At 43.6% G+C, this 11,150-nt stretch overlaps 1 protein-coding gene across 1 annotated transcript; it reads left to right on the forward strand.

The window, feature by feature from the left end:
- Nucleotides 1–3,329: 3,329 nt before the first annotated feature.
- UPK2 (uroplakin 2) lies at nt 3,330–5,717 on the forward strand. The gene is made up of 5 exons (XM_037147334.2): nt 3,330–3,416; nt 3,867–4,001; nt 4,177–4,315; nt 4,580–4,650; nt 5,325–5,717. Exons 1-5 carry the CDS (start codon nt 3,341–3,343, stop codon nt 5,459–5,461), a joined length of 558 nt encoding a protein of 185 aa, XP_037003229.2. The 5' UTR covers nt 3,330–3,340; the 3' UTR covers nt 5,462–5,717.
- The last annotated feature ends 5,433 nt before the right edge of the window (nt 5,718–11,150 follow it).

An 11,150-nucleotide genomic window follows, 5' to 3' on the forward strand; every position in this document is an offset into this window, starting at 1 on the left:
CCTGTCATATCTTGCTAGTTTAATGGGAAGAAATGAGTCTTCCCAATTTAGGTGGCAAAGTTAGGGTTCAAAGTGATTTGCCTAAAGTCATATGGTATCATTCGTCAATAAGAGGAAAATAATTCTAATAGAGGCTGACATATCCATGGAACCAAATGTACACACTTCTCTATTTCTTTGTTTGCTTATATTTATTTAATTGGGGGGGTACATTTTTCTAATTCACTAGGAAGCAGAAGAGTGGCATTATGGAAAAAGAACCAGCAGTATATTCAACAGACGTGGGTTCTCATCTGAGGTTTCTGGTTGAAAAACTACCAGAGTTCAAGAAAAAAAGTACTGTAGTTCAGAAAGAGTAGGTCTATTTTAGGAGATAATCTTGTAGTTCAGGCAACATAGGGAGATTAGGAGCTCCTTGAGAACAGAAATTTAGTTTATCTTTATATCCCTGGTGCCTAGCACAGTTCCAGGAACTATCTGATACTTAATATTAGTTAACTGGAATATGGGATTTAGAAGGAAGAAGGCAAGGGAGGGAACTTGAGAGAGTTTAGAATTGAGAACCCAAGAGAGAGACAGTCTGGAAAAAGTGGGTCTAAAAGTGAGACACCAAGGCATTTGTGATTCTAGTTTTCTTACTCTAAGACTTGAGGATATTTACTAGAGGAACAGGGTATTGTGGCTTTAAATGACTTCAACATAGTCAATGAATCTGCTCTGCTAAAAGAGTTATCCCTTTGCTCCTGTGCTTGGCCTCCCCCACCCCCTTAGCTCCCCAAACCCTTCTCAGCCGCTGTGATGGGATAATTAGATGCGAGAGCTCAGCACAAATGATGCTCCTGTTGCTTAGCAACTAATGGTTTCCAAGGAGACCGCAAAGCACAGCCTCCAGAGCAACCAGTGAGCAGCTTGGCAGGGCAGAGAGAAGGCACAACTCTCAGCTCCTTCAGAAGCCTGGAGAGGGCTAGGGGTGGGGAGGGATGATTGGCAGAAGATAATGTTTAAAGCCACGGGGCCTCATCCCTTTAAAATCTCGCCAGAGCTCCCCCACTCTGTTCCACTCATAATTTCAGATGGGTATGGGGTTTAGGAGCAGACCCAATACAACCCACCCTACAATGAATCCAACTTCTTCTCCTTTTGGTTTCCTGGTTTGTGGCTGAAATAGAAAGAGACACCCCCCAAGCCCAAGTGTAAACATCCTCCTGGGTTAGTGACTTCCTCCCAGGTTTGAAGAGTATCAGAAAGATCCCCTTGCCTCTGGAATTCCACCTTTTAACATGTTTGCTCCCTCCAAAGTTCTACTCAACGTATAAAAAGATTGTCTTTTAGTTTGTACAATGATGGTAGAATCTGATCTAAAAGAGGACAGCTCTGGCTTGTGTGGCTCAGTGGATTGAGCTCCGGCCTGTGAACCAAAAGGTTGATGGTTTGGTTCCATCAACTCATGTGCCTGGGTTGCAGGCCAGATCTCAGGTAGCGGGGCATGGGAGAGGCAACCACACATTGGTGTTTCTCTCCCTCCCTTCCCCTCTGTCTATAAATAAATAAATAAATAAATAAATAAATAAATAAATAAATAAAACCTTTTAAAATAAGAAAGGACAAAACCCAAGGTGCAAGAAAAACAGAATTCAGTTCTTTACCCAAAGCCAGCCTATCCTGGGAGACTGAGGAGAAACAATGGCCTCTCCATCAAAGAGAATCCCATGCCCAGGGTTTGGGATCCTCTGAGTGGGTTGGGCATCATCCCACAAACCAATGGGTTGAGGGGTCACCTGGGTTGCTGTCCAAGTCCTGGGTTGAGATAAATGTTTCTCTTGCACATTGATGTTTCTCTCCCTATCTTTCTCTCTCCCCTCCCTTCTCTCTAAAAATAAATAAATAAAATCTTATAAAAATGTTTGAAGAGGATCCTGGGTGTGTACATATGGAGAAATACAATACAATACACGTAGCAACTCAAACGGCAGCTTCTCAGACTAGCATCAATCAGTGTTACCAGAAGCTCATTAGAAGTGCAGAATTTCAGGCTTCACCTCAGACCCACTGAATCAGAAACTGCATATTAACAAGATCCCTGGTGACTCATATACACATTAAATTTGGAGAAGCACTGGTCTAAGACTCTCCCATCCCCTGCTTGGGTCCATAAGTTCTATCTTTATTGTCAGCACTGCTCATACCCCAGGCTTTGAGCCTACTCTTCACACCACAAGAGTAAGGACACCAACCCACCAGTCCCTCACTTTCCTACCAACACCTTGCTCCTTCTCTGGGAGTAGGGAAGATAGAATGGTTCATGGAGCAAGAAGACATACATAATTCTCTCAGACTTTGTAGACATCTACGACCTCTCCTGGCAAAGTGTCCACTTTCTACAAGTGACTCCACCTCTCTGAATCTCATTTTCCACATCTACAAAAGGGAGCTAATAACATTACTGCCCAGGATGGCTGTAAGAATAAATATGTGAGAGCATGCTAAGCCCCTGCCCACTGCTTTCTCCTCATCTCTCTTCCCCTTCTGTTCATAATTCCATCTTCACTTCTGTCTCATTGAGCCCATAGAACTTGTCTCTTTTTCTTGTTTATTCTCAAGCAGTTCAACAAAAGTTACTGACCAAGGCTGACTGTGCCCACCCCCCACCCGCCAGACTGGGACACTTGCCCACCTCTCAGGTCTCTCTAGAAGTCTTCCCTGGCACCCTTTGCTCCACTCTCTAGAAGGACCTGAACCTTTTTATATTCCCTGACACCGCATCCCTCTACCTCTCCCACAGCAGCAGTACTTGGGCCTCCCTCAGTGGACACCAAGAATCAGAACTCTTGGCTCTGCTGCCCCCCACTACCAGTTTCTATTTCCCTCCCATTCTTGCTCAGCCAAGACCCTTTCAGGAACCCCTCAGTGTTACCTGCCTCTTCCTGCACATCAGGATAACCTCAGAACTTGCTGCCCTCCTGGGAAGACCTCCTCCCACCTGGGGGAAGCTATCCTCTGTGGACAGAACATTCGTGCCTCTGCACATGTGAGGCCCAGAGAAGGTATGACTTCCACCCCTCTTAGTTACCATGCCCCTCTGCAGCCGATTAAGCCACCAAGATCCAGCCAATGTTCCTATACCTGGCCTAAGGGCCAGCTTCCCATCCTGAAAAACTTGTCTGTCCCTGCCCCCCTCCCTTTCCACCCCCCCTGCCCCGCCCCAGGCTGTAGAGCCCAAGGGACAGGTTGGACAAGATTCCTCTCCCACCCCTCCCACCCTCAAGACAAAACCAGCCACCCCAGGGGCAGGGCCTCACTTGCCTCAGGAAGCCGCAGCCTGTCAGTTCCCAGCCCAGCTATGGCATCCCTGCTACTCATCCAGATCTTTCCCTTGATCCTGATTCTGCTGGCTGTCCTGGCCCCAGGGTCTGCAGGTCTCTGCCATTTCTGGGGAGAAGCTGGGGTCTGGACTGGAGGCACTGTGCCCTCCTGTGCCTTCCAGGGCTCTAAAAGAGGAGTTCATCTGACCAGTTGGGGGTGGAGGGCTGGCGATGGCAGTGACCAGACATCAGTCACTGAGCTGAGAGCATACTCCCAGTCCTCTTCCAGCCCAGGAGGCAGAGAGGTGTGGGGAAGGGCCCAGGCTGTGGATAAGGGTAAGGTTGGGCACACAGGATCTGGAGGGCACACAGGATCTGGAGGATAAATAAGAGTATCCAGCTTCTGCAGCCCAAGCCTGCCACCTGGTGGTCAGATCAGAAAGGGCCTGTGTTCTGCCAGTGGACTACAGAGGACACTACAGCCTCAGAATGGGCCTGGGGCTGGATGTGATGGTGGAGAATTGAATTCCCCTCTCCCACTTCACTTCCTCTTGGCTCCCCCAGCTGTATTCAACATTTCAAGCCTCTCTGGTCTGCTGTCCCCAGCACTAACGGAGAGCCTGCTAGTGGCCTTACCCCCCTGTCACCTCACAGGGGGTAATGCCACACTGATGGTCCGGAGAGCCAATGATAGCAAAGGTCTGCTACCCATTCCCAAGGCTGCCCCTAGTCCCTTCCCAGGACATCCCAAGCATCCCTTCTCCCATGCATGCCTTCCTGTCAATCCCATTGCTGGGCTGGAACTGTAAATACTGCCCCTTCTTGGAGCCTCCAAAAACTTGACCCTAACACTCATTCCTAATTTCCTGCTCAGTGGTGAAGTCTAGCTTTGTGGTGCCTCCATGCCGTGGGCGAAGAGAGCTGGTGAGTGTGGTAGACGGTGGGGCTGGCTTCACGGTCACTCGGCTCAGTGCATACCAGGTGACAAACCTCGTTCCAGGAACCAAATACTAGTAGGTACTAGACCCAGGCCTGGAGCACCTGTGGGAGGGGGTATAGGAAGAGAAGCTGGGTCCTGACATTTGGTGGTAGTGGTGGGTTGTAGTCAGCATGGGGAAAGAGTGCGGGCACACCTAAAGAGGTCAAGAATGGGCATCTCCTGGGGAAAGGCAGAATGGAGGCACAGTTGTGGGAGGTGAGGGCTGGGCTCCCTTTTCCCCCACGTCTCAGATACTCACTGAGCATTCTTCTATCTCTTCCAAACCCCACCACAAAAGCATTTCCTACCTAGTGAAGAAGGGGACATCCACTGAGTCCAGTAGAGAGACCCCATTTTCCACACTTCCTCGTAAGTAATACCCACTTCCTTTCACATCTCAAGGCCTACAGAATCTTCTCTGGCCCTTTCCACCCATCCCCCAGCTGCCCCTCCTTGAGCTCCCTTAACCCCTTGGCTTCCAACTGTCCTAGCACTGAGCCCTTGGCATTTTTTTTAAAGATTTTATTTAATTTATTTTTAGAGAGAGGGGAAGGGAGGGAGAAAGGGAAAGAGAAACATCAGTGTGTGGTTGCCTCTTACACACCCACAACTGGAACGTTCACATGGTTCCCAGGACACCTGGGAACCTGCCACCCAAGCATATGTCCTGAGTGGAAATCAAACCAGTGACCTTTGAATTCGCAGAACCAGTTCTCAATCCACTGAGTCACAGCAGCCAGGGCAGTCCTTGTCATTTTAACTATCTGTTGACTCATCTTGACTCATCTTGCTACACTGCTAAACTAAAGGCTCTTTATGGGTAGGGACTGTATCCAAATAATTTCTGTATCCTTAGTGAGTGGCCTAGGACATGCTTATGAATGTTTATTTGATGGTGTCTGGATTCTTTGGATGATTTGTTGGAGGGTTGGATAAATAGATGAAAGGATAACTGGATGGCTGGATGAGGGACTTGGATGAGTGGCCAGGCAGGACAAAGCCACTCCTGCCCATAAAGAACTCCTTACTTTCTCTTCTGACAGGAAGGAAGGTGGAATCCATTGGGCTGAGAATGGCCCGGACAGGGGGCATGGTGGTCATCACAGTGCTGCTCTCTGTTGCTATGTTCCTGCTGGTTCTGGGTTTCATCATAGCCCTGGCACTGGGTGCCCGAAAGTGAGACCTGCACTGGGTGGTGGGTTCCTCCAGGAGGTCCAGGGCACCATCTGTCTTTCCAGCCCAGAGCTTTGCCTTTTGCTCCAGCCATCTCTCTTAAAAAGACTGCCTATTCCTGTTCTCAAGCACCGGACTTTAGCTCCTTAGGTGCCTTCACCTCCCCTCACTCTCCTTCCTCTGTTCCTCTCCTCATCCCCTAAGGCCTCACTTTCACTCAACTCTCTCTATTATTTCCCTCACCCCACTCCTGTCAGAATTGATTTTCCTTCCATTTCACCTCTTTAATTGTCCCCAATGACAATTCACACCCCCTCCCTACCTAGCGACCTAAGTTCTTACAATAAAGTCAGATGTTACCTTGCTGTGTGTGTTTCCCTTCTGAGGGCTCACTTTGGCCTGAAGCTATAGATTCTGTGTCCAGGCTACAGGCACTCCCAGTCCCCTCCCTGCCCCATATCACCAGACTTGCTTTTCCCAGGAAGCAGGAAGGGGACAGATGAGAAAAGAACCCAGGAGTCAGAGTTCTCAGACCCATACCTGGGGCTGTGGGTTTTTGTGTCCCCCACAGCAGGCCACCCAGCTGAGGCTAGTGCACCATGCAGGGACCTTGAAGTCATAGAAACTAGGGTGTGAGGGGAACACCTGCTGGCAGAGCAAGAGGAAGTGTTGGGGAAAAGATTAGAGGTTCTGACTAGGGAAAGACAGAGTGCCACCAGGATGGGACCAAAGGACAGGGTACTGGGAAGTGGAGTGGAGAATAGGCTCAAGGGGCTCCAGAAGGAGAGAGCAGAAGTAGAATAACCCTGGGTGGAGAGGGACAAGAGTGGTAAAGTCTGGTAACTAAAAGAAAAGAGCAATAGTCACCCTCATTCACTTTGGTCCTCTTTAATATATATTCCTTATAACAGTCAGTGATCTTTGCATTGTTCTGAAAATAAAGACTAAAATCTTTGAGTTGACCTTCAAAACCAGCCCTGGTCTCTCTACTAACTGCCCCTCAGCTCTCATCATGTTCCCTCCAATGCTCTGTTCCTCTTGCCTCAGGGCCTTTGCACACACAATTTCATCGCCCTGGCCTGCTCTTAAAACTGCCCCAACCCCTACTCCTATTTGCATAGTTAATTCAGCTTCTTCAAGGAAGCCTTCCCTCACATCTCTCCATTAGGTTGGATGTTCCTAGACTATCTTTCATAGCAATACTATGGTTTAAAATTATATATTTATATGATTATTCAATTGTCTCCTCCATCAGACTGTACATTCCTTGAGAGCAGTTGCTTTGCTCACAAGGCAACAGTGCCTCTGCTCCACGGGGCCTGGGACATAGTGCATAGTACTCAATAAATACTAGTTGAATAAGTGAACACACTAACAAATAAACAAGCCCTTATAGAAAAGAAAGGGGCCAGAAAAGCACCAAAAAAGACAATGGAGGAAAAGGAAAACAATACTTATTCACTCCACAAATATTAACTGAGCATTTATTATATGCCAGGTTGTACTGAAGGTTCTAGGAATAAATTGTGAAAGACATTGCTCCTCCCTCATGGAACTTACACAGAATTTAGTGAAAGAGAGACTCCCAAAAATGTGAACAAGTACATTAAACAACTGTGATTAGTACTACCAAAAAATGAGAGGAGGTGAACATTGGGACCTTTCGTTGTTTGGGTAGGCTTAACTGAGCTGAGGCCTGAGGTCCTGCAGGAGAGGGACTGGAAGAGCCTGCCATGCCTAGAGAATGGTTTGGCTCTGCTTCCCCCACTACCCGCCCTAGCCAGGGAAGGCTTGGGAGCCCAGCATGCCTGTGTTGTGGGAAGTGCTGCACATTAAAATTATCTAAGCACGGGTGTCCAACCCATAGCCCACGGGCCACATGCAACCCAGAATGGCTGGGAATGTGGCCCAACGCAAAATCATAAATTTACTTAAAACTTTTTTTTTTTTTGCTCATCAGTTTTCATTAGTGTTAGCATATTTAATGTATGGCCCAAGACAACTCTTCTTCCAGGGTGGCCCAGAGGCACCAAAAGGTTGGACACCCCTGATAGGGTGCTTTTTAACCCCTAAAGCCTAGGCTCCTGCCAGGTAGCTCAGTTGGTTAGAGCATCATCCAGATATGCCAAGGTTGCAGGTTCAGTCAACCCCAGTGAGGGCACAAGGGCATGAATAAGGATCAACCAGTGAAGGCATAAGTAGAACAAAAAGTTATTGTTTCTTCCTCCCTTCTTTGCTCTCTAAAATCAATAAATAAATATTTAAAAATAAATAAACAAACCCCCAATTCCTAGGCCATATCCCATCCCAGAATTAGAATGACTAGGGGTTGAATCCAGGCACTGGTATTTTTTAGAGATTCCAGATCCCAATGAACAGCAGAGTTTGGAAATTACTGACATAAATAATTTTTAACTATGGTAAAATAAACATAAAATTTACTGTTGTAACCACTTTTGAGTGTATAGTTCAGTAGCATTAAGTTCATTCATACCTACTATCAAAACTTGTCACTGCTATCCACCTCCAGAACCTTCACATCATCCCAAACAGAAATTCTATATGCATTAAACTAGAACTCCCCATTCCCTTCTCCCCATTCCTGGCAATCACATTCTACTTTATGTCTCTATGAATTTGGCTGTTCTAGGTATATCATAAAAATGAAGTCATACAACATTTCTCCTTTTGTATCTGGTTTATTTCACTCAGCATAGTGTTTTCAAGGTTCATCCATGTTGTAGCATGCATCAGAATTTTATTCCTTTTTAAGAATGAATAATTTTCCATTGTATATATGTATAAGCCATATCTTGTTTATCCATTCACCTGCTGATGGACTTTTTTTGTTTCTACCTTTTAGTTATTGTGAATAATGCTGCTATGAACATGTGTGTACAAATATCTATTCATATCCGTGCTTTCAATTCTTTTGAAAGAATTCTTTCAAAAGAATATAACCCAGAGGTATTACCCAGAGGCGGAATGGTATATACCCAGAGGTGTAATGGCTGGATCCTATGTTTAATTTTTTAAGGAGTCACCATACTGTTTTCCACAGAGAGTTCACCATTTTACATTCTCACCAACAATGCACAAGGGTTCTAATTTCTCCACATCTTAGTCAACATGTGTTATTTCCTGTGTTTTGTTTGTTTATTTTTAGTATAGCCAACCCAACAGATGTGAAGTGGCATCTCATTGTGGGTTTTCTTTTTTATCCTCACCCAAGGATGTGCTCATTGAGTTTAGAGAGTGGGGAAAGAAGGAAAAGAGAGAGAGAGAGAGAGAGAGAGAAAGACATCAATCAGTGTCTCCTGTGCAACCCAGGTATGTGCCCTGACCTGGAATCAAACACACAACCTTCTGGTTTACTAGACAATGCTGAACCAACTGAGCCACACTGGCAGGGCTCATTGTGGTTTTAATTTGCACTTCTTGAATGATCTAGTGATTAGTGATGTTGAACATCTTTTTACGTGCTTACTAAACATTTGTATACCTTCTTTGGAGAAATGTTTATTCATATTCTTTGCCCATTAAAAAAAAAGATTTTATTTATTTTTAGAGAGAGGGAAAAAGAGGGAGAGAAGCATCAATGTGTGGTTGCCCCCTGCACACCCTCTACTGGGGATGTGGCCCATAACCCAGGCATGTGCCCTGACTGGGAATCGAACCAGCGACCCTTTGGTTCTCAGGTCAGCACTCAATCTACTAAGTCACACCAGCCAGGGCTCTTTGTTGATTTTTAAATGGGTTTTGTGTGTTTGTGTGAGTTGTAGGAGTTCTTTATATTTTCTGGATATTAATCCTTATCAGATATATGATTTGTATCATATTAACATTATGAAATGGTAGATTAATTTGAAAAGGGCTATAAAAGAATAGATGCATTACAACATTTTTTTATAAAACAAAAATGAAACACCTCTAATAAAAAGATTGCAAAAATATACATCAAAATGTAATTGACCATTATCTCTGATTAATACAAAGAATCATTTTTGTTTTATTTTTTCCCTTTGTGCTTTCTATACGTCCAAGTTTTCTGCATCAAACATGCATATTTTTATAATAAGGGAAATATCATTAAAATATTAATAGCATTAAAGGTATAGTTCTAGCACACTTTTAAAAAAGAAGCTGTTATTTTCACTATAGTTAAAAAACAACATTTATTGAGGGTCTCCTATGTGCCAGATACTCTTAAAGTTTCTGATCTTGGAGACCAACAATAGCAACAAGGCACAGGGCAGATGGGCTCTGATGGAGAACCCAGGACGCACAAAGAAACCAGAGGGGCCCAACACATCCACTGGTCAAATCTGGAATAACTGGAGAATTAAAACAAATAATGATAGTAATGAACTACAATCCATTCTAAAAAAAAGAATCATTTCTGTCCACACTGATAAACAAACAAATATGGAATAAGGAAAAGCTCTTTCTTACAGTAGAATGCCAACTTAATAAGTAGAAAAAGATTTTTTTTAAATAACCAGCTTTTAAAAATATGTGGTTTATTTATTTTTAGAGAGTGGGGAAGGGAAAAAGAGATCAGTGTGGGAGAGATATATTGACCCATTGCTGCATGCCCCCAACTGGGTACCTGGCCAGCAACCCAGGCATGTGCCCCTGACTGGGAGTCAAAATGGCTACTTCTCAGTTCTAAGGCCAAACCATATCAGCCAGTGATAAAAAAAATAATTATTTTATATCCATCAAAGTAATGATTGATTCAAGCAGGAATAATAAATAGATGCTAGAATTAATGGGCCCAAACTTGATGAGGATCAGGATTTTAAATCAAGGTATACCCCCAAAATTACTTTCTAATTACAAAAGGGGGAAAAGAGATAACTAGAGTAGAGAAACCTGGTGGATACCACTAAACCAAGTGATTGAAGTTAATGTCACTAATGAGAAAATTAACATAATGTGATGTAAGGAAACAACATCACTGCTGTGGTATTCTTGCCAAAAATCCATAAACACCAGATAAACCTTAACTAAGAGACATTCTACAGAATAAATGGCCTGTACTCTTTAAAAATATTTATGTTATAAAAGATTTAAAAGGCTGAGAAACTGCTGCAGATTAAAAGAGACTAAAGAGATGAAAATTAAATGCAAGCCATGAACTTGAATTGCATCCTAGACCAGAAAACAAATTTATGTAAAGGACATTGTTGGGACAATAGGTAAAACTTGAGTAGGATTTGTACACTAAACATAGTTTTGAATCAATATTAAGTTTTCTGATTTTGATTAATTTTCTTATTTCTGATTTCCTGGTCATACAAGCCAATATATTTGTTTTCAGAAAATACAAACTGAAGTATTAATTGGTAAAGAGGCATGATGTCTGCAAATTATTCTTAAACAGCTCAGAAAAAATAATATATATGTTTATGTATATACTTGGAGAAAAATTAAAGTGTGATGAAATGTCAATAATTAGTGTGATCACTGAATTACAAGATTTAGGTATACAGGCATTTTTTCATAGTATTCTTGGGGCTTTTCTGTAAATTTGAAATTGTTAAAAACAATAACCATTTAATCACTGCAGATGTGATCTTGGATAAGCTTTAAAATTAATCAGAACTTCTAGAAAGTTAATATACTGTCTTGAGACCATTCTTAAACCTTAGACAAATTTACTAAATAAAATAAAACGTTTGTGCAAATGTAGT

The sequence above is a fragment of the Artibeus jamaicensis genome, unplaced genomic scaffold (assembly GCF_021234435.1).
Source record: "Artibeus jamaicensis isolate MK-2021 breed Jamaican fruit bat unplaced genomic scaffold, CSHL_Jam_final contig_196, whole genome shotgun sequence".
Taxonomy (NCBI): Eukaryota; Metazoa; Chordata; class Mammalia; order Chiroptera; family Phyllostomidae; genus Artibeus; species Artibeus jamaicensis.